A 23,141-nucleotide genomic window follows, 5' to 3' on the forward strand; every position below is an offset into this window, starting at 1 on the left:
CAGACGCAACTTCAACGGTTGTGTACAAAGTCCATGGAGAGTCAAGAACATTTGCAAAGTATTTTCTGACAAATTAGAAATGTTTCTCAATCCCACACTTGTGACTCTTCAACAAGTGTGCAATGACTGACATTCATTGAGATGATAATGATGGTGGAGTCCTATGGCCTCGTGGTTATAAGGACATTGGACTCGTGGTCTGCAGGTAATTCTGTTGGTTGTGGGTTCAAGTCCAGCCTGGGGTCATGGTGCGTGTGCCCTTGGGCAAGGCACTTTGTCGCTCATTGCTCCTCTCCACCCAGGAGTAAATGGGTACCTATGAGGGCAGAGATGGTTATTGTGATTGAATTAGCTACCTTGTGCCTAACAGGCAGCATCAAGCTGTATACCCCCAGGGAGCTGAGGTGGTATTTGGAATGTTTCATGGGCCCAATGAGCAGTGGTAATAATGACGTAGTGCCTTGAGCCCCAGTCCTGGTGGATATGTGTGCTATATAAATACCCACTTATTACAAAAACTTTTTACAAAAACTGACCTCTGCAGACCAAACTACCTCTACCATTTTTTGAGGTGCCACATGTAAAGTGTCAGATTCTTTCACTTTAGAGCCCTTGCACACCAAGGGCAAGTTTTATTTAAATTAAGTAACAATGAAAATACAATCTGTCTACTCATGCATGTCAATAGGAACAAATACATGTAACTGTCCTTGGAGTGAAGTGTTAGAAGATGTCATGTATCTATAGATAAGACTTCTTATATCACTTCACCCACAGATTCTGTATCTTGACTTGGCTGAGAACTAGTCACATGGCATTCACTATTTTTGTCATCTTGCTGTGCATGGCAACCGGTATTAAGTGTGGTCAGTAAATTTCAACTAATTTCGTATGCAAATAAAAGTATGTCTAATTGTATTTAGATTAAATTAATTAGTTGTCGCTTAAAATCACGCAGAATCTGTGGGAGAGGTGCTATAAAACAAATATTGACTGCTTTATCTCGTGGTGTAGTAAAACTAGCCTCCCTTGGTGATCCATGGAGCATTCTATGGATCACATTCTATGGCTCACCTAAGGAGGCTAGTTTCTTTACACCACTCCAAACAGTCAATATTTGTATAATACAGGTTGTCCCACCAAAAAAGTAACAGCCGAAAACCAATCAATAAATTGATATTGCATGTGAGTTTTGAATATTTTCAAATTACCTCTTGGCCGAATAACCAATCTACCATACGAACTTTATTTCATTCAAAGTGATGCATTGGAACAATAATGCTATGCTTCATATTAGTTCCAAGGGTCGACTCGTCTTGGGCCACTTTCCTTGAAAGTGAGAAAGGATTTACATCCTTTGGCTTCGATCTGTAAACTTGATATATAAAAAAAGTGGCCCAAGTGGTTTTTCACGTCCCGTATTATGATTGCTGTGTCTTTTGAGCAAAACGTCCCAATTGAAACCAACTAAAAAGCATTTGGAAGACCAATTATTCTACTCAGCACTACTGAAAACATGCCCGTTTTTTTGTGGGACAACCTGTACCACAATGGTCTATTTATTTAAGCACATCCATTAGACATTGATCGCAAACAGTTATAAACAAAACTGAGGAATCACCAACCCATAGTTTTATTCCTCTGTGAATTTGCGCAGTTGTTCTATCTGGTTTTCCAGCTGACAGGCCTCATCATGCCACTGTTTGTTCCTCAGCTGGGCCTCCTTCAGCTGTCGCCTCAGTCGAGTCAGCTGGGCCTGGTTCCTCTTCTGTTGAGAAGAAGCAAAACAAATGAAAATGTTATGATGTCAACACTTTCAGTTTTTCTGTTGCGTTTGCCATATACCTTCCCATAATTGCTCCACACTGAAAGTTACATCAGGCTTTAAGGATCTTTGCCAACAGCATTTATGGATGTTTTTGCACGAATGTCTCCAAAACTTTTGAAAAACGTTGCCCCCTTGCCAACATATTTTTGATACACTGTATACTAAGTGTTTGTCGGAGTACTTGGGATAAAAAAATTCACAAACTACCCGGGTGGGAATTGAACCCACGACCTCCTGCTTACTAGTGCAGACATTAGACATATATGCAAGACCATACCGTCAGCTTACAGCTCGACCCTAGAGCTTGCCGGGGCCAGCTAGTGGGTTTGAATCTGATGTTGTAGCAGTTAATTACCATGAAGAGCAAAATCCAATTCTGAAATTATAATGAATTTCTTCAAATTCTTGAAGTGTTAAAGCGCGCCCCTGAAAAAGCACTGGGACTTTTACAATTCCCAATTCCAGTGGGTTTTCAGGTTCTCTGTGAACTTGAACCTTTCCTTTTTAAGAGCAAAATCCAATGATAATAGGGTAAAACCAAAGAGCAAACTTACACGAAGTACGTCTGTGTCCTGCTTCAAGCATGCATGCCGTGATTCCTCATTGGCAATCTAAAAGAAAAGTTTTTTGTTAAAGTTAAGGGTGGTATGAAAAGTGGTCACAAAGGGATTATGGATATGTACGATGGCTGTAAAAGCAATACCTGATTCAACAAATGCAACAGTATTGTGAACTCTTTTTTTTATTTGTGAGTGTTTCCTATCCAATCTTCATTGTAATATGACTCCGGGTTTAAATTCTAAATAAAGTGAAATCTTGCAGTCAAACCTCAAGGGAACAGGTTCAAAATTTGACTTAAGCACAGCTGTGAGTTAAGCAGGGTTGTATATCATTGTTATACTACTGAAGGCAATGGATTCTTTGTTTGACTTCACAGTTGTTTTGAGTTATCAGAGTTTGACTTATCAAGATTTCGCTGTAGGCCTATATGCAGAAACTGCTGCCTGTTCCTACAATTCCACTGTGAAGAATTGTAAAAAGAGTAGCCCTGACATTGCAAATTCCATTTTGGATCACACATATCTGTGGGAAAAAGATTTCACAATAAGAAGAGAAGATATTGCTTACTGCTGTTGTTTTCTCGCTGATGCTAGTCAGCAGCTTATCTTTGCTGGCTATCAGGGATTTCATCTCTTGCTCCAGTTTTGTGGCGCTTCCATCGGTGGTCACAAGCAGCTCATTCTCCATCGCTGTCTCTTCAACACAAATAAAGAGGACACCAACAAGCCAATGATGTTATAATTCTGATGAGCAATACCGATTAAAGCAGTGAACCCAATATCACACTGAGTTGAAAGGCAAAATTCACAATAGAGTAACAAGTCAATTATAAGTGACTAAGGCTGCATCCGAATCAACTGTCTAGAGCTAGGTCTAGGTCTGCGCCCATTGAAAATATGCGGGGACACACTGACAATAGATGTAGCCGTAGCTCTGGAAGCCCGTTTCGGACACGGCCTTATAAGTAACAAATAAGGTCAATTGGCTTTATTCACGAGTCGGCCATTTTAAATTGAAAGCGAGGTAACATCATCATTTTTTGGGACTTGAGCATAGAAATGAAAGCAATGAAATATAGATAATTAAAGATTCATACCAGTCTGCTCTGATGAATAATTTGAAATTTGTGATTAAACATTGAAAAAAAAACGAAAATTGAAAGTGAGGCTTGGAACGCATAAATAGTCTGGCACCATCCCATTCAACAGTTTACAATTTATAAAATGCATTCAGGGAACATGATCAAAAATGGCTTCCTCATGAATAAGCACGAGGGCTGGAAAAATGACATCAGTATACCTTTGTTGCAATTCCTTTTGAATAGACCCTTTGCACAGTGCACCATGACAGTGGGCAGGTTTTGTTAAAATTCAGTTACAATGAAAGCACAAAGTGCCTAATCAAGTGTATCAAAGAAACAAAAACCTACCCACTGTCATGGCGCACCATGTGACAAATTGGTCTATAGCTTTATGAAATAAGTTGTTAGCAAAATATTTATTGTGATTTTGGATCTTTGGAGGAGGATGTCTTTTAATTTGTCTCTTATTATTATTTTTTTTTCGTTTCAGTTTTGAATTAACATTTTTACAACGAGAGACCGAGTCATTTATAAAGGTATACCTTGTCTATTGCTGAATCCATAAAAGAATTCTAAACACCCATTTAGATTTTGGTTTTCCCAGGAAATGGGGGATATTATTGAACTCAAAAGATGCATATATGGGAGTAAAATACAAACATAGAATTGAATCACTGGTAATAAGTATAATGCTGTGAAAGGTTTCAATTTTTCTTATCAGAACCAGTTGTATTGCCTGAGTCTATGTGGTTCTCTTCTGTCAGGAAAACAAAAAAAGGGGAGGAAAACATATATTTGGGGATTTCAATTTCTCCCTCAAGCTAGATCCAAAACTTACTTTCAGCTTGAAGCGCCTGTATTTTCTCCTTTTGCGTGGCCAATTCCATGTGAGTGGGCATGCTGGATTCTAGGTCATTCACTAGCTGCTGATGGCTGCTCATTTTGACACGATATTCAGCATAAAGTCTGAAGGAGAATTGAAGATGTTGGCTTCGGTTACCTCTGAGGAAATTAACCTATGCATTATATATCTCACAATTTGAGATTTTTTTTTCATTTAACGACAGAGGACTAGACTTTGAGGTGACAATCATGGACAAGAAATAATTTTCAGAAACACTGGTTATCTGTGACATCACACCCTTTTTGGGGGGGGGGATGTGGAGGGAGAGGGAGGGACTTACGTTGGTGGTTATTTTGAGTTACTGTGGACCAAACTTTTTTTAAAATTCTGAAATTTGTCTCCTTGGCCGAAAACAGGAGTTGAGGGACATGATCAGAGAATGGTGCAATAAACAGACAGAAAATCAAGCCCCGTCAGAACCTTAAGAGGTCATATGAAATTACAAACGGAAGTAACCGATTATCAATTTTTTCATCATGGTAGCAAAAATAAGTAAGATAATAAAGAGAGATTCAAACTACTTAAGAACATAATACATGTACTTCATTTTGATTGACCACCCACCTTGCATCATCGGCCATCTTTTGTCTTGTTTCCTGAATTTTTCTGACTATTTCTAAATTCTCCACAGAAACGGAGTCCAAATCTAAAAAAGAAATAGTAAAGATTCTCCTCAATCTAGATTTAAACTAATGACAACAATTGAAGAAAAAGATGATGAAACTAGTAAGAACAGAGTAATTGATTATGATTCTTCCCCCTTTTCTTTTGTGATCCAAATAAACACAAGTCCCCAGTTACCAGCGCTACTGTATTTATAACAGAGATTCTTCCACTTATCTTGTACAAAGAAAATCAATAACCAGAAGTGGCAATCTTTCCCCCCCCCCCCCAAAAAAAATCAGAATTTATTTGGATGTCAGTGGAGTTTATTCAATTCCTCACGCACATGAAAGCAACAGAGGTTCTATCTCATTTCACGGACTCCATTCACCTTAACAAAATTGGGAAACATTCTAGAAAAAAAATGGGTTCTTCATAACAAACTCGTGCAATTAAAAGAAATCTCCAAAAAATCGACAGGCCTACTTTTCACTCCGTAAGATCGTTTGTCTATTCAACTCACCCATTTTGAACTTCTTGCAGTGTTGTGACAACACAGCGCTGTCCTCCTCTGTTAGGCAGATCTGTCTTGTGCAGTATCGTAGCTCTTCTTGAATCTGCTGAAGTTGGTCTTCCTCTTCAAATTGAATTTGTTTTAAAATATTTTTTGAGCAATTACAGCACCTCTCAAACTTTGTATTGCATTTTGAAACAAGCACATATAACCATTCAACTGTGTTATTGTGAAATTTGCCCATTAACTTCCACATGATAACCAGGTTTGTTGAACAGATACTCAGTGGCGGATTCAGGAAATTTTGCAGGGGGGGGGGGGGTTTATCTGCAAATCAATGCTGAAATGTAGACAGGTTGTTTTTTTCCGGACACTTGGCCTCTATATAATCAAATGGGGGGGGGGGGGGGGGGGGGACTCGTACTATACATTTGATGGGGGTGATGTTCAAATGCAATGATCAGTAACACTTTATTACACAATAGTGTACAAAAATGCACTTAACCAAACTGGCTCTGTCCAAATTTTATACACAGACAGATATTAATACCAGTAAACTTTTTTGGGGGGTGCCAGAGCAGGGGGGGGGGGGGGGGGTTCACATTATTTTTAATGTATTTCTATGCAAAAAAATTGAGTCAGAGCAGGGTGCGTTTCGACCCCTCAACTTCCCCCCTCCCCCCCTCTGGATCCGCGCCTGATACTAATCCCCTTCATTGGTTTAGCATGTATCTCTATAGTGAGTAATGCTCATCAAGAGAGTTTATGACCTTTAAATAATATCAGTAAGTCAAGAGAAGTTTGCCACGTACCTTTCTTCAGTCTCTCCTAATGTAAATGAGGTGTGACCCACATGGAATATAAAACAAGAAAAGGAGTAAACAATTTAATAATGAGTCTTGCACTTTGCCGAATATAGCTGGCATTACATGTACATCAAAATAAAAAATTCACAAAATCTGACCAGACCAGCACCAGCCACTGCCAATGTGCAATACGTGCACAATTTTCATGATCAAATCAAGTCACGGTTTCATGAGAAGCTACATTCAGAGCCTATTTGCCCACAATTGCAATCAAAAAGTGATGCGCCAACTTTGCAGAAGCGACCTACTTCACTCAGCTCATTTGATAGACTTTTGACTATGAGCTCCATATGTGACATGACAAAGAGAGCTAGCCAAGTAGCGGTGGGTCATGCACTTCACTGGTTTACGCATGCAGGTCGCTTTTCCTTATTTATGTAATGTACGTAAGATACCAGGGGATACGTGACTGCGCTAGACTGTTCCCGATCCTTTTCATGTGGCTCTGACTACAAATATTATGGAGGCGGAAACCAGTGTTTAGGAGTGGGATACATGTTGATTATAAGCAAGATGGCGCCTGATTGAAACCAATTTAATCACTCCCAACCAGCCTCTCTATTATCAAGCGGAGAGGGGGCACTTTGGCACAATTAAGGCGGATGACAGCAGAATGACTTAAGAATTCCATATCTATCTCCTTTTAAATCAACATCCCAACCATCTTAGATGTTATGTTTGAAACACGTACCTTCTCCTCCTGCAATAACTGGTACTGCCTCTCAATCTCAGCAGCCTGCTGCCTCTGTGCCTGGGACAAACTCTCCACGACCTCAGGAAGGTTCTCCAGACAGTCCAGATCCTTGAAGGCAAAGGCTTGAGTAGGGGTGCCGATGGACACCGGGGGAGTAGGGCTGCTGATAGACACCTGGGGCGGGCTGTGGGTGGGCCCCTGGGCAAAGCTACAGGTAGGTCCCTGGGCACTGTGGACAGAGCTGAGGGTAGGCCCCTGGACAGAGCTTAGGGTAGGCCCCTGGGCAAAGCTATTTGAAGGTTCCTGGACAGGGCTGAGGGTAGACCCCTGGAAAGAGCTCGGAGTAGGCCCCTGGACGGGACTCAGAGTACGCTCCTGGACAGGGTTGAGGGTACGCCCCTGGGCAAAGTTACCGGTAGGCCCCTTGGCGAGGCTGCTGCTTTCTTGATATATTTCAGCTGAATGAAGAAGTGTTTTAGTCCTAGAGAGTGAAAAAAATCAAAGTCAAAGGCAGGCAGGTTTTTTGTTGGAACACTTTTCATGGGGCGATTATGTCTTAGCTTCTTTGAAAAGTGAAACCATTCGAATAATTGAAAGTTTAAAAATTGCTAATATCTTGCATGTACACATATATCTCACATGTGTATTTGTAACAAATTCAAGTAATGGCAATTTATGTAATACACTCTTTGAATTCTAAAATTGAAAGGACAGGTCACCAAAAAATATCACATGATAAACCAATTAAGGTTAAAGTAAAGTCCATTTTTTTTTTAGAAATGATAAATGTCCATCATATGACAACTTTGCAGAAATAAATTTCTTTGTATTCAGTTACCACAGCTGTTGGCATACAAAGCTACTTTCAGATAGGTTATAGACTATTTTTCTTGATAACATTTACGTTGTTCAATTTTAATATTTACTCACCCAGTAGGTAGAATGTTACTAGATGGATCCAACCGATCAGAAGACAGAGCAGAACGTCGCCAGGAAATGGATGTATCAAGACCTCCAATGTTGGGTAGTGCAACTGCATGGCAAGCAGCAGGTAATGATGGGGTGAAGAGTGGAAGACTGGCTGATGACGATGTGACGAAGGCCTGATCACTGGCTGGCAAAGTTGGGATAATGGCTGAAACCTTGGTCATTGAGGATGAGATTAATGCTGGACCACTGGCTGTTGAGGATGAATTGAAGGCCAAACTACTAGCCAGCAAAGGTGGGCTCTGAATGGCAGAAACACTGGCCAATGTGGATGTGACAAAGTCCGAACCACTGGCCAGCAAGGATGGGGTATAGGCCGGAAAACTTCTTGCAGGAAAGGATGAGGTGGAGGCCGGAACACCAGCCAGTGAGGATGAATTGAAGGCCACATCGCTGGCTTGCAAAGGTGGGCTAATTGTTGAAACACTGGCCACTGAGGATGGACTGGAGGCCATCAAGGATACTGGTACACTGACTGATGCAGACTTGGTAAAGGCCGGGTCACCAGCCAATTAGGGGTCAAAGCTGGAGGGCAAACCAGTCAGCAATGATGGGAAAAACTGTCGGCCACTCCGCTCAATGCTGGAAGTATCAGTGGTATTGGCACAAATGTTGCTGAATGAAGTTCTGCTCATGAGTTTCAAGTAGGAGGAAGGAATCCCCGTGGCCAGATGATGCAGCAACGGAGCTGCTGCCTCCTGCAAGCTGATCCATTTACTATAAGTTCATATTGAGACTCTGTAAAAAATAAATTTTAAAAAGTACCAAAACATTGTTTTTGATGTATATCACATTAAAAACTGCCCTTCTAACTGGAGCGCTTTGGTAGCTTGATTGGTTAAATGTTGGTCTACCGTTTCAGAGGTCCTGGGATCCAATCCACTGTGTGAGAATTTTTTTTTTTTTTGGTTCTTTTATTTTTAATAAAATATTCATAAAAGGCCATAGGGCCTAGTTTTTTTTTTATTTATGAACGAAACTTGCACAACATAAGACTAGTGTCCTAGTACACGACTACTGTTGGGCTCCTAACGTTAATTAATTGTCATCATAAATCATAGCCCCACTTGTGTGGCCTCCGTATTGCCGCACGGAACGTTAGGCCTAATGTACAGCGCAGCAATACGGAGGCCACACAAGTGGGGCTACATAAATCACAGCCCACTCCGAGTTTCAAGAAAAGTTTTGACCCAAATACATGATATTCTCCAGGTCTTACTGTTTGGGTCTACTTAGTACTTCCACAACACACACACACAAATTAATTTAAGCCTACACAAGTTAAGTCAAAACAGTCTTGCTCACCGAAAGATATCGAGAACCTGTACCGGACATGCCGGAGGGCCTACATGGACATGATGGACTAACCGTACCCGGTACCGTACCCGCGGACGGCCCGGTAAACCGCGCTGGCGCCGGTCCAATCACATCGTCTAAAAGTTTTCAGGAAGTGCGCCCTCTATGTTCCAGAATGACTTGCTCTAATTCTCGGGACTGTTTGGACTTCGGATACCATTTTGAGTCACGTAGCATTGAATTTCAAATGGAAAGAGCACGGTTCATCCGGACGCGTATTACTGCCACATGTGAAAGAAAAAAAATCATTGAGCTTTTTTAATAATCATTAATTTATTTGGTAGAGTGAAGTCAGATGGGTCCAAGGGTTCTTCGTATAATGCTTAGTCTTACAGTTATCTGGGAAGATTTTTGTCGGATGGGTAAATATAGAAATAGACACATTCCTAGATTTACTTGTTTCCGTTGCCACGCACAGCTCAGTTTATGCTAGTGGTACGGTGATATAACTCCGAAAAAAACAACAACAGAAATCAAAGTTTAAACATACATGTTTTGTGTGTAAATGGAAACTCCGGACACGGGGATCTATCACGCAAACACCAACACTTGACCATAATGTAGTTGCGAATATCTGGGAGGCATTGAAGGGATGAAGTCAAGTTTCTCAGCAAGGCCGACACCTATTTTGACAAGGATATTCATGATGATGAATACAACTAAAACCCTTCCGGAATTTGGGAATTAGTAAAAGTCGGATTGACGTTGGGAATTTGTAAAGTGGGATGGTAGGGTAGGGACATGGTAGGGACATTTTATTCAAATAAAATAACCTTAAACTAAACGCATTAGCATTGTTACAAAAGATTCCTCTACATCAATATTTTTTAAAACAGCATCTGTGAAATGTCATCATCAAGCATTAAAATGAGTAAATAATTGAGCCAAATTTGCTAGTTTTAAAGTAATAATTTAATCACATATTCCACACTGTTTGAACAAAACGATATTGCACTTGAAAAAACAAACTATATATATATATATTTAAAAGTATACTAAGCAAAAGTACTAATCTTGCACAACAAAATCTGAATATTTCTGTGAAATTTCTAATGAAACCTAATCCTGTTTTTTTTTTGGGGGGGGGGAGGAAACTAGACACCATCTTCCTATAGGTGTCACAGTTCAAAGCTGACGAGCATGGATGGTATTGGACAACAGGGGGCACTATTCATCCGGGCACATTTTCCCACAAAGCACACAATTTTGCCGACAACAGGACAAAAATGACTCGAGGATGTCACTACCCTTATTTTGCATTTATAATCCATTTTCTGCATCATCCCAAATTTGCTTTTAAAACTCTAGCCTTAAAAGTCTCTAATCTGTAGATTTAAAATCCCCCCTTCCCGGTTACGCCACTGCACTTTGGCTTTTTGATGCACAATTTTATGGATAACTATACCAAACACTGGTAGCAGACATTCATCATAACAAGATTCCTATACTGAATACTTAATGATCCCTATAATAATATAATAATAATAATAATAATAATAAGGGAGGCTAATCATCCTTACTCGCAGCTGGTATGCTGAATTGCGAAGGACGCGGCTACAACGTGGTCGGGCTGCTGGCACGTAAAGGCGCCTATGGCTGCCGGCCACATCGACCCATGTATGACCACGGAGCACAGCCTGAGATCGAAAGTGTTTGATTTTTCCGGAGGGAGGAAAACCGGAGGGCCTGGAGAAAAACCAACGTGGCACAGGAGAGAACCACGCACAACTCTACTCACATGCAATCCGCGGCCAGGATTCGAACCGTGGTCACCTTGGTGAGAGGCGAGCGCTTTACGCACAAGCCACCCATGCCACCCTATACTGAATACTTAATGATCTCCCCATTCGAGTGCAGAAAGGTTGGCTTACATGTACAACACACTGTGGTTATCAAAACTTTGGAGACATACTTATATAGGTCAGGTGTTATTTTGCTTTATAATACCCAAAGATATCATAGTTCTCAATAAATACACATAATTTTACACAAATATCAACAAACTTTTACATATACAATATATCTACTATATTCCTTAGCTAAAATACATTTTTGTCAAATAAAACGAATGAATACACCTTTGGCACACTGAAGCAAAAGCTCAATAAACAACAACAGCAGTCAATATAAATGAAATATAATCTGGGAGGATTCCATATATTATAGTTACAAACTTTTTTGGAGTGTTTGATCATGAATTTTGAAAGATCACATTTTTGTGATGAAATCTGTTTCTAGTCATTTGAAAGTTCACATTTTTCCCCAAGGAAAGTCACCTACAAACTAAATATCTGTCAAACTGTTTTTGTGTAACTCATAGTTATGAATGGTTTGCGCATATTAATTTGTACAGATACGAATACTTATTTATGACTATTTGACAAGAATGAATTGAAAATTGCTCAAATAATGAGCAAAATCCTTTCCGAATCATCTTTTATCATACAAGCTTTGCACTAGACCGGCCCAATGGCAGCATATTCTTACTTCTCGGGAATTTGGCTTGTACAAAAAAACCAACAAATAACAACAGAAATGACATACATGTGTGAGTGATTTTCTTGGCAAGAAAGGTTTGATCCTTTCTCTTACATTTTTTTTTTAGATGAGACATCTTCAAGTGGAGGGATTCAGAGCAGGCTCATTTGCTTAACACAGGATAGCTTGGCATTCCTTATTGTGTATTTTGAAGTGTTTTGGGGGCAATGCATTAAAGTGTTTTGGGGGGCGATTCCTGGCAACTACCAATGTGGCCGTCCAAAGAAGAGGTGAAGTGACAACATCAACAATGGCCTGAGGTGCATGCAGATTGATGCCAGTCTGGCATTGAACCGAGTAGAGTGCAGGAAAGCTATCCGACCAAGAGGACATGATCATCATGGAGTCCAACCCTCGACTTCTGGGACAGACGAACTATAAACAGATGGATGGATGAAAAAAACACACAGTTGACAACTAGCACAAACCAAATGTCACTTGTAGAATCTGTTTTAGGATTTGCTCTATCCTCAGACTAACTCAGCCACCTCCAGGTTATACTTGCTCCTTAGGATATGCACAGGCTTCTTCTCTGCCTCTTCAAGATAGGCGTCCTCTTGCATCTCGTGCCGATGAGACAGCAGCGTCCGGAATCCCACCTCGCTCATGCCTAACTCGCACTGCAGGAGACGGGGCCAGTTGAAGGGGAACTCGGCCAGGGCCGTCTGGTCAAACTGGGCGCCGTTTAAGGTGTTGAAGCAGGCCAGGGGTTGGAAGGGCTGGGCATGGGTGTGGCTATGGGCGGGGCTCTTGGTCAGGTCTAAGGAGAAGATGGGGCTCTCCTTGGGATTGGTTGGGGAGGAGGAGGGATCCTTGGATGGAAAAACAGGTGGGATTTCTAACTGATGTTCGAACCAATCCTATAGGAGAGAATAAAAAAGAGTTCACAAAATTAGAAGGAAACAAGTCAGGTGTGTTTACAAACACAAATGCCCCGCAACCGTGACTGTTTCCATGACATAACATCACTCTAACATCAACTTACATGTACCTTGGTCAAATGGAACGTTCATTGACAGCATTAGTGTCTTCTGTAGGTTTTATATGAATTAATCCCTAATCCCTATGATCTCAGAATAAATACAAGATTTCTATTGTTTTAGCCACTGTGACCTTGACCCTTGACCTTTCGACCCCCAATGCGATAGGCTCCTTAGGATTGCCAACGACAATCCACAAACCAAGTTTGAAGCTCATATTTAAAGTATATCTCAAGTTATCACGCTGACAAAATTTCTTTTGTTTTTGCCACTGTGACCTTGACCCTTGACCTTTTGGCCCCAGATGCAAAAGGCTTCTTAGGATTGCCAAGGACAATCCACAAACCAAATTTGAAGTTCATATGTAAAGTATTTCTCAAGTTATCGTGCTGACAAAATTTCTATTGTTTCAGCCACTGTGACCTTGACCCTTGACCTTTCGGCCCCAAATGCAAAAGGCTTCTTAGGATTACCAAGGACAATCCACAAACCAAATTTGAAGTTCATATGTTAAGTATTTCTCAAGTTATTGCGCTGACAAGATTTGTCCGGACACACACACCCACACACCCACCCACACCCACCCACCCACCCACGGAAGGACAAGGCGGAAACAGTATGCCCCTTCGGCTTCGCCGCGGGGCATAAAAAAAGAAAAGGAAAAGACAAAAAAATGAATAGGGGAAATGAAGTTATTGATAAACAGTTTGTCATGGTAAAGTGTTCAGTATAAAAAAAGTTACTGACATTTTGAAAATTAACAATCCGGTAAAACTCACCTATTGTCCATTTTACTAGTCAAATTTACAATTCCACAAGTCAACTAATGGACAACTGCTCATTTCTGCGGTAAAGTAATAACCTTTGACCCGTTTTATAGTCACAATATTTTGTGACTCGAATTCTCAAATTGCTGACTTCCAAAAACAAAACATTACATATAGGAGGCACAAAAACTATTTTTTTCCCCTCATGATTTACCAATGCTCATAAACAAATAAAGTAAGAAATTTATAAAAAAAATTAAAAAAAACACAAAATATATTAATATTTGTTTGGAATCTGTACTGCAGCAATAGGTTCACTTACAAGGTTATTTGTTAGCATGTTGTAAACTTGGAGTAGATACTTCTCTCCTGAAAAAATGAAAATGTTACAATTCAGCACTGTTAGTAATTGGTATGGTAAAAGCAAAAAACAATATACTGCCCTAGAGATGAAATGTTTGTACTGACAACACAAAGCAGATTGATAACAGGAAAACATGGGACAATGGCAGTGTTGTAGTCGAGTCCATCACAAGTCCTCTTTAAGTTCATCAAGTCCATCACAACTCCTCACAAGTCCATAACAGGGAGGATGAACCTGTGTTCACAGGAACAGAGTGCTCATCTCTCTTTCGAAGCGATTGGGCCAGACTGGAGTCCAAGAAATACTGCCGTGGGGGGATCGCCACACCTCCTCCACAGGGAGTCTGTTACCTTCCCAGCATTGAATAATGCCGGTACCCATTTAACACCTGGGTTGAGAGGAGGAATTGAGGTAAAGTGCCTTTCTCAAGGGGGGCTTGAACTCACAATCACAGGATTATAAATCCTGTGTCCTACCGCTGGACCACACGTTCCCACACAAGTCCATCACAAGTCCATCACAAGTCCATCACAAGTCCATCACAAGTCCTCTGAAGTCCACCACAAGTCCTCTGAAGTCCATCACAAGTCCTCACAAGTCCATCACAAGTCCTCACAAGTCCATCACAAGTCCTCACAAAAATGACAAGTCTCTCACAAGTCAGCCAATCCCAGGTCATGTCACAAACTATTCATATGAACTGGGATAAAGATATTCCTCAGTTATTGCTCATCCCATGTTACTTGTGACTGGACTCGTGATGGACAACAACACTGTATACTTAGTCTGGCCACATACCATCTGGTGCCTGGAGGATGAGACTAGCCTGCATCTGTCTGTAATGCTCCAGGAACTCTGAGGGAGCTTCCTCCAATGGATAACCAGAACAGTTCACAAACAACCTACATTACTACAACACTGTGTACTTAGTCTGACCACATACCATCTGGTGCCTGGAGGATGAGACTAGCCTGCATCTGTCTGTAATGCTCCAGGAACTCTGAAGGAGCTTCCTCCAATGGATAACCAGAACAGTTCACAAACAACCTACATTACTACAACACCGTGTACTTAGTCTGACCACATACCATCTGGTGCCTGGAGGATGAGACTAGCCTGCATCTGCCTGTAATGCTACAGGAACTCTGAGGGAGCTTCCTCCAATGGATAACCGGAACAGTTCACAAACAACTTACATTACTACAACACTGTGTACTTAGTCTGACCACATACCATCTGGTGCCTGGAGGATGAGACTAGCCTGCATCTGCCTGTAATGCTCCAGGAACTCTGAGGGAGCTTCCTCCAATGGATAACCAGAACAGTTCACAAACAACCTACATTACTACAACACCGTGTACTTAGTCTGACCACATACCATCTGGTGCCTGGAGGATGAGACTAGCCTGCATCTGTCTGTAATGCTCCAGGAACTCTGAGGGAGCTTCCTCCAATGGATAACCGGAACAGTTAACAAACAACCTACATTACTACAACACTGTGTACTTAGTCTGGCCACATACCATCTGGTGCCTGGAGGATGAGACTAGCCTGCATCTGTCTGTAATGCTCTAGGAACTCTGAGGGAGCTTCCTCCAATGGATAACCGGAACAGTTCACAAACAACCTACATTACAAAACAAAAGTGCATAAAAATATTCAAGCTTTGGCCATGTTGGAATTACTTGAACACAGCAAACGAGCCATTAAACATTTAGCAAAAAAAACCGAAACTTTAACAAACAGTCACTACAGGATCAGGTTTCATGACTCTGGTTACCATAACTGAACAATCTGTGCTAAGTGTGTAGAACCAGTAAGCAAATTGAGCAGGCTAGCAAGGAAATTTCCAACATCTCATAACTTAGAATTACATTTTTACTACAGAATGGTGATGCAATATGTGACCAGCAGCTGGATTCAAACCCCTGACCCTCTGATCATGAGTCACAAACCCTAACCACTTGGCCACACTCCCCCTCTCTCCTCCCAGGAGTATCAATAGGTGCCGGCATTAGCTGGGGAGTAACCTGCGATGGACTAGCATCCTATCCAGGGGGAATAGAAATATTCTCAGTCGTTTCATGTTATTGAAACCGGAGATAAACGCCAGCCTGATGGGCCACTCACAGAATGGTGATCATTAGGGTTTGAAAATATGACTTATACGCAAAGTAGAGAACTCTTACTCGTTGTCCATGTGGCTGATGATGGTGTCAATCTTGCTATGCAGCCAGTCAGTGTGGCAACCCATGAAGGTATAGACTGGCTGGGGTAGACTGTCTCTGCACTCTGAAAATATCAAATTAGGTGGTGAGCAATGAAACACAGCAGGCTCAACCCTAAACCTAAACTCCCTTGGGTGTCTGATAAATCATTTGAAAATTGGAGGATTCGGGACTTTTTGGATTAAAGTGCTTTTAGAGGTTGTAAACTGATATCCTGCAGACCTTTGGACATGAACTTCATAAAAAAAAAATTGGATGTAGTATTTGTGCAACAAGTAAAATTTGCATACAAAATAGAGGTCTTTACTACAATACCAAGTTGTAAAAAAAATGTGGTCATTTCACTTCCGACATCTGAAGGGGGGGGGGGGGGAAGGAACAGAATGGCAAGGGGGGGGGGGGGGGGAAACGCACAGCAGCGTGCAGTGTTCAAGACCTCTTATATTACTTGTCTACAGTGATTAGCCAAGGTACTCACTGGCAGTGGATGAAGTCAGGACCTGGTAGCAGTAATCTCCAAACTGACTGATCTCACTGTATGTCTGAGATCCAATGGGCAGGCCGGCCAACTCCACCAGCATCTCCTGATCACACAGTCTGTTGTACAGGCTGCTGGCAATCACCTGTAAAGACAACATGACACAGGCACACTCAGTTGTGTTTACAAGCAGGTATGGAAAAATCAACCCATTAGTAGAGTTGTACTACATTGTGTTACATTGTGTTTATACCCGTCGGGGAGTCAGGTTGGCGTTGCTGTACTTTCCTCGCCTCGCCTTCCACCGCTGTGACCCAGGTTCGAATCCCACCTAGGCCAACATGTGGATTGGGTTTTCAGTCCCTACCTGATTCTGTGGGTTCCCCCAGAATATTCTGGGGTTTTCCTCCCACCTCTAAAACTGTAATTGTTTCTCATTGCCTCCTCTCTTCAGGTTTCGTCAGGCTTGCGAGCTACAGCGCCTAGGGTGCTACGAGAAATCCTTGGTTTCATTACCAGAAACAAAAAATAATAGCAAGAATCCAGAAAACCATAGTGTGCTTACGCAGTTTCATGTGGTACAGGCCAGGAGTGACAGACAAGACAACTTGGGGCAGTACAGGGACTAACAGGGTGATAGCGAACAATCAATGATGCAATGTGTATGCCTTAAATAAGCCAGAGCCGCATCTAAATTATTTGGCTACGTCTTGGCGGTAACACACATTTCCGATAGGCACATGTGTAATGGCCAGCCACAGCCAAGTCATTCAGACGTGGCCCACCTTTCAAATTCATGATCGACATCATTCTGGAGTTTTTCCTCCCACCACTTAAACTGTAATTTCCTTCCACATCTTCTACCAAGGGACCCCACTGGAAACAAGTTGAAGTACTTTCGTGGGCTATCCCGGCCAATTGCTGAATAATTACAAACAAACACAAACAAACCTTGTGCAACACAAACAACATTTTGCAATGTCTTCAAATGCATATAAATTTTCCCCATACCTACTTGGCGACTCATTCTCCGAACTTCTCCTATTTATGCTGAAATTGATTCAATTAATCATGAATGTAAAACGTAGAGGGGAAATTGGGAACAAAAATAGCCTTTTTAAAAATTTGTTATTTCTTTATTGATGTCCTTTTTAAAAATTATATATTTCCCATATCCTCACCTGAAGTCCAATGCAGTCATGTGTACAATGCACTTCTTTTTCATTGAGATGCTGTTGTAGACTGTTGAAGAAGACGCACAGTGGTGTAGGCAGTGCACCTACATTGTCAGCTAGAGAGGTGATCAAGACTTGCATTGCTGTCAGTATGTCCTCTTGGGGACCTACAAAAAAACAAAAAAACAATTATTTTATAGACTGTTCTTGAATTTCGATTGATTATTGAGTTAATTTTGAGTTAATTTTTTTGTCTCTTTAAAAAGAAAAGTTGGAAATGGGGAATATCAATTTTATTTTTGGTCAGACTCATGCTTGATTTGGAAAGCATCCTTAAGATGTCTGCACTAATAAGCAGGAGGTCGTGGGTTCGAGTCCCACCCAAGCAGGCTTGTTAATTTTTTCTTGCAAGCTCTTAGCCAGAACTAATTACACAGTGTTTATAAAATAATTTTGGTGAAAGGCAAAATCCAATATTAAAATTTGCATCTCCAATGCACAATTATTCCAAAAAAGATAAGAGTCCTTGAGTTTTTACGTCAAAGTCTGTATCCGAGTCTATAATTATTATGCGAGTCATGTAAATTTGACTTTGAGTCCTTAAAGGAAAGTTCTACAACACTGGTCTAAACAGTGCATTAGTAATTTGGTTAGATCAGCCTGGCATACTGCTAATGGTTAGGGTTGGAAAAAGAAGAGCTTATTTCACAAACATGATATATCCAATTTACAAAGTTTGCACGGTTATGAAACTTTTAAGAATAAAAACGATATAACAGCTGTTTCTAAACCTCATTTTTTGCTTTATTGTATTCTTAAATTTTGTTTAAGTAAAAAAACAGACGTCGAAACTGACTTCAGACAACCTGGAAAAGGCGGATTTCATATGATAACAATATGGCATTTAGCAAGTTTTGGAAATTTTACAAAGGAAAGAAAAAGATTAGTCATAAATGACAAAGGCTGACATAAATGACTATAGTGTTAACTTGACTGAATACTTGAGGGGTCTTTGTTTTCTTAACCACCGACCTGTGGCTTTGATGATTTGGGCCTTCTGCTTCAGCCGGCATCCACAGGGAAGCTCCTTGACGGAGTCAATGAAGCCAACCTGATGCTTGGGGTCTACAGGGTCCCTCAGAAGGACTGCCAAGGCTGGCTTGATGGCTCTGTAGAAAAGTTCAAATACAAATTAAATAAAAACATACAGACAGCAAATTAGAATAACTCTAAAAGTGGGTCAGATTGAATGCAAATCAGGTAAAATGAAAATTGAAAGGAGCCCGTTGTTTATGGTAAATACATATCTGGGCTCTTGGAGAGCTTCAAACAACTCGGAATACTTTGGAAGGTCCATTGGTTATTTAGCTAGTTTTTAAAAAAAAATTGGGAAAACCCATTTTCATTCCCTATGGAAACAGCCCTATTTTTCTGCGCCAGGATTGTCACTATGTGACAGACTTGACGCATTACAAGTCTCCATTATTATTATTATTATAAAACGCTGATATGACAATATTGCCTGAAAAAGATATCATCTGAAAAAGATATGATGGTGAGGCATTACGTTTTTTACTGTCTGTTTTCATTTCAAACAAAAATAAAGTGAAGTTTACCTGTCGATATACGAGGAGATGAGTTTGTAGACACTGGCTAACCATAGAGGGACAGGCAATGTCTTTCCAGGCAAGCAGCTGGCTTCAAAACACTCCCATATATCCTCTCTAGAAATCCAATCAAGTTATCAATCAATCAACCTCAGAGGACAAATGTGCTTAAAAAATACCGAGACAGTAGAATTTTTTAAGCCAGTACAAGCATTAGAACGTGTACGCTGAGAAATATGTTTCAACTTTGTAGCTAAAGTTAGAGCTACTTTTCTGTTTATGATTAAGGTAGTATGACAAAATTGATCCCCGGTCCTCACTTTTCAATCATGGCCATCAGGACAGTGGTCAAGGCATTAGGCTGGTCCCCACACAGGGCTAGGAGGTCCACAATGGGCTGTACCACATCTGGGATATCTTGGCTCTGATAGCTGCGGCAGGGCTTCCCAGGGCAGATCCCACCGCTGCAACCGTCGTAGGCTGACAGGGAGTTCAACCGGCTGGTCTGGGATTGGGTCGGGCCTGATAATAGCAAAATAGACTAGTACAGACCAAATTATACTTTTTTAACCCTCCGGCGCAGAATCTAGCCCTTTTGGGGACCCAATTTGGTTAATTACCTTAATTAAAAAAAAAATTTCAAACCAATTCTGGTGATCTTCCATCTAATCCTAGCAAGAGACACCCTCTACGGATATATGCAGTCACCTTTAGTGTGTGACCCCGGGTCAGGCATATCTGAGCATGACAACCTGGGCTAAGGACCGATGCAATTTCTGCCCACCCGGGGACCCACCATATACACGCGCACAAAACAACTCCGACGCAATTTCTGCCCACCCGGGGACCCACCATATACACGTGCACAAACAAGGTCACTTGCGAGTAGACAGTGCACGGCTTGACCACAGACTATGTATACAAATACACCTCCTTAGTCTACAGACATGGCAAGATTGTGTTCATGTGGATACAGTGTTGTGTAGCCTCAAACCGTGGCGCTAAATATTTGGGTCCCCGGGGGACCCCTTACTGTAAGTGTGTTAGTAAATGGGCTTTCTGCGTCGGAGGGTTAAGCTGCAGACATTTCTTCAGAAAAATTAAAATGAATAAAACTGCTGTTAACTGCTTACTGACTGGATTGACCTGAAACATACTAGTCAACAAAATTGGGAGGGCCTAACTCTTCGAACCTAAGCAGGAAGTTTCTCAAAGGCAATACATGTATATTATATTTTAAAAAACTGACACAGGTTACTTGGTGTTTCTTTACTACTATTCCTTACCTGTGTTTGTGACCATGAGTGTGGGTACCAGACAGTTTCTCATCAAGACTGCCTGAAAAAAAATTAAGAAATTTATAAAATGAAACATTCCTTGCAATTGTAAATTATACAAACTGATAAAACTGAAAACGTCAATGCTAAGAGACAATACCTGCAAGAGCAGTGGATATTTGGGGCAGGGCTGATTGCAGAGTAGCTTCAGTTGGATGAACGCAGCCTGCTTGTCTGGAAGATTGTCCATTCTGGTCATTAACAAAAATAAGAATCACAATTAATTTAACTTTTTATGTATTTATATCAACAAAAATGGTTTATAAGATTCAGACAAAGAATGGACATTGAAAACATCAATCGCATTTTGAAATGAGTTTTCAGTTATAATGTCAACCACATGAAGCACATGATAAACTGTTAAGTTTTAAAAATCTGAGAGAACACCAAACACTAGATAGAAACAGGGTCTGTCAGACAACAGAAGTTGATGTGGATGATCCACTTTATTTTTGGCAATGATTCCAAATCAATGGAGGAGTCAAGCTTCTGTTTGAAATCAACTCAAAAATTTACCCGGCCCAACAGAAAGAGAGAAAAAAAAATAAAAATCTGCCTGACTTTACTGATATAGTATAGTTGTAAATCTCAAATACGAAGAGCCCTGTCATTCCCCTTTCAAACAAAATCTTTTGCCAGATACAAAATTGTATAAAATGTCTAGAATCTAATCCGACTGGAGTCGGCAACTAACTCAGAGTTAAGATTCTGATTTGAAGTTGGGAATCAATTCCATTTGTTTCCAGTACAAGAATTGCAGAAGTTATAAATAAATGCTCCTACCAGGGATGTGATTGGTCTGTGACAAAAAACCTGAAACTTTTCTGCAGGAGTACAAACTCTGGCGAGTGCGAAGCGCGAAGCCATTACGGCGTGGGGTCCGGGGCCCGCTTAAGGGCCCCGGAAAATTTTGGATTTTAGATGCTCTGTGGTGCAATCTAAGCCTTTCTGGGCCATCATTTGAGCCAAAATATTTTGCCAATTTTGTCATTTCTTTTTTCACTTTTGTGGCATTTTGTTTCAGTTCATCACCATCATCATTGATTTGTCACTTATTTGTAATTATAAATACTCCATGGTGATTAATAATAACCATTGTAAAAGCATGAAGAAATAAATAAAACAAGATTATTCTACACAAATATTTGTTTTGCTTCATCCACCACTGAATGGAACATACCATCTTTGAAAGCACCAGACTTAATCAGTCTCAATGATTTTTGCTCATATTTTGCTCCATAAGTGAATTGTAAATCAAACTACATGTACCTAGAATAATACACAAAGAAATACAAAAAGAAATTAAACACATGAAGACAATAGTTGTTTAGACTGTTGATGCATTTGTCTTTGTTTTATTTCACATCTGAATAGACATGTACACAAACCAAATAAATTGGAAAATGATAGTGACAAATAGTAATACGTTCAGCTTTGGATTGTCATATACTGTACATGTATACATGTAGCAAAGTCTGTAGCTGAATCTGTGACTTGACTATTCTTATATATGACTTCACTTGACTTGAGAGCACTTGATGTCTAACTTTATTACTTCGAGAAACTTTGTTTGTGAGTTGACTCAGGAACACTTAACCATCGACTTGACTGCACTTTTAACTTGCCTTGATGAAAATATGCTTGAGACTTTACCACAATCATATCAACAGTTGACTACACGTGTATTGAGTACATGTACAGTGATCTGCTTAGCAATATCTCCCTTTGCTCTGGCATTTCTTTTTCTGTCTTTGGGCCAATTCCTGGAGAGCCCTAGTCCTTGCCTTCTTCCTCTGCTGCTGTAGGTGTCTCAGCCGTGCTAACTTACTCTTTTCATCCAGGGACTGTTTTGCATCCTTTTTACTTAGTATGGCTTTCTTGATTTTCATCAAGCTGAGCCGTTTTTCCTTCTCTTCTCTTATAAGTTTAAGCTTTCTGCGATAGACCGCACTTGCACTTCGTATGTTCCTACACATTGTTCTGTCGACTGGCTCTTTTGTGAACAGCTTGATGGCAGTGGTCTTCCTCGCTCTTAGAGCGAACTTGATGCCTTGTATAGCGCCATATGTCTCCACCTTTAACCGGCTTCTTTTTGGTCCCATCACATCACCCATGGTATTGAAGGATGATTCAACCTGTTTAAACAAGATAGTCTTTTACATTACTTTCACTGATGAAATCAATAAATGCAAATGTGTGATTGAACATCCTACTTGTCAATACTTGAGAACGGACAGTTGTAAAATGAGGCATTCAAAGTCTATTTGTTTTCA

At 40.6% G+C, this 23,141-nt stretch overlaps 3 protein-coding genes across 3 annotated transcripts in view; all 3 read right to left on the minus strand.

Annotated features, from left to right (window-relative positions):
* Positions 1-317: 317 nt before the first annotated feature.
* On the minus strand, positions 318-3,109 carry LOC119746432. Its single transcript, XM_038223386.1, has 3 exons — positions 2,957-3,109; positions 2,383-2,439; positions 318-1,768 (listed from the first exon to the last, which is right to left on the minus strand). The coding sequence occupies exons 1-3, from the start codon at positions 3,074-3,076 to the stop codon at positions 1,634-1,636; spliced, it is 312 nt and encodes a 103-aa protein (XP_038079314.1). The 5' UTR covers positions 3,077-3,109; the 3' UTR covers positions 318-1,633.
* A 1,065-nt stretch (positions 3,110-4,174) lies between these two features.
* Positions 4,175-9,372, minus strand: LOC119745135. Its single transcript, XM_038221359.1, has 8 exons — positions 9,344-9,372; positions 7,982-8,776; positions 7,049-7,532; positions 6,304-6,319; positions 5,501-5,614; positions 4,939-5,020; positions 4,309-4,436; positions 4,175-4,227 (listed from the first exon to the last, which is right to left on the minus strand). Exons 2-8 carry the CDS (start codon positions 8,491-8,493, stop codon positions 4,175-4,177), a joined length of 1,389 nt encoding a protein of 462 aa, XP_038077287.1. The 5' UTR covers positions 8,494-8,776; positions 9,344-9,372.
* A 1,943-nt stretch (positions 9,373-11,315) lies between these two features.
* LOC119745542 (uncharacterized protein KIAA0825 homolog) overlaps positions 11,316-23,141 on the minus strand; it is a 32,061-nt gene continuing 20,235 nt past the window's right edge. Inside the window, exons 16-26 of the mRNA XM_038221936.1 lie at positions 20,969-21,059; positions 20,818-20,869; positions 19,852-20,053; positions 19,541-19,648; positions 18,957-19,093; positions 17,931-18,091; positions 16,750-16,894; positions 16,233-16,335; positions 15,567-15,670; positions 14,002-14,048; positions 11,316-12,792 (exon numbers count right to left, since the gene is read on the minus strand). Coding sequence (XP_038077864.1) covers positions 12,403-12,792; positions 14,002-14,048; positions 15,567-15,670; positions 16,233-16,335; positions 16,750-16,894; positions 17,931-18,091; positions 18,957-19,093; positions 19,541-19,648; positions 19,852-20,053; positions 20,818-20,869; positions 20,969-21,059 — 1,540 coding nt within the window. The 3' untranslated portion in view covers positions 11,316-12,402. The remainder of the gene's footprint in view (positions 12,793-14,001; positions 14,049-15,566; positions 15,671-16,232; positions 16,336-16,749; positions 16,895-17,930; positions 18,092-18,956; positions 19,094-19,540; positions 19,649-19,851; positions 20,054-20,817; positions 20,870-20,968; positions 21,060-23,141) is intronic.

This window comes from Patiria miniata, unplaced genomic scaffold, assembly GCF_015706575.1.
Source record: "Patiria miniata isolate m_02_andy unplaced genomic scaffold, ASM1570657v1 HiC_scaffold_7, whole genome shotgun sequence".
NCBI classification, from domain to species: domain Eukaryota; kingdom Metazoa; phylum Echinodermata; class Asteroidea; order Valvatida; family Asterinidae; genus Patiria; species Patiria miniata.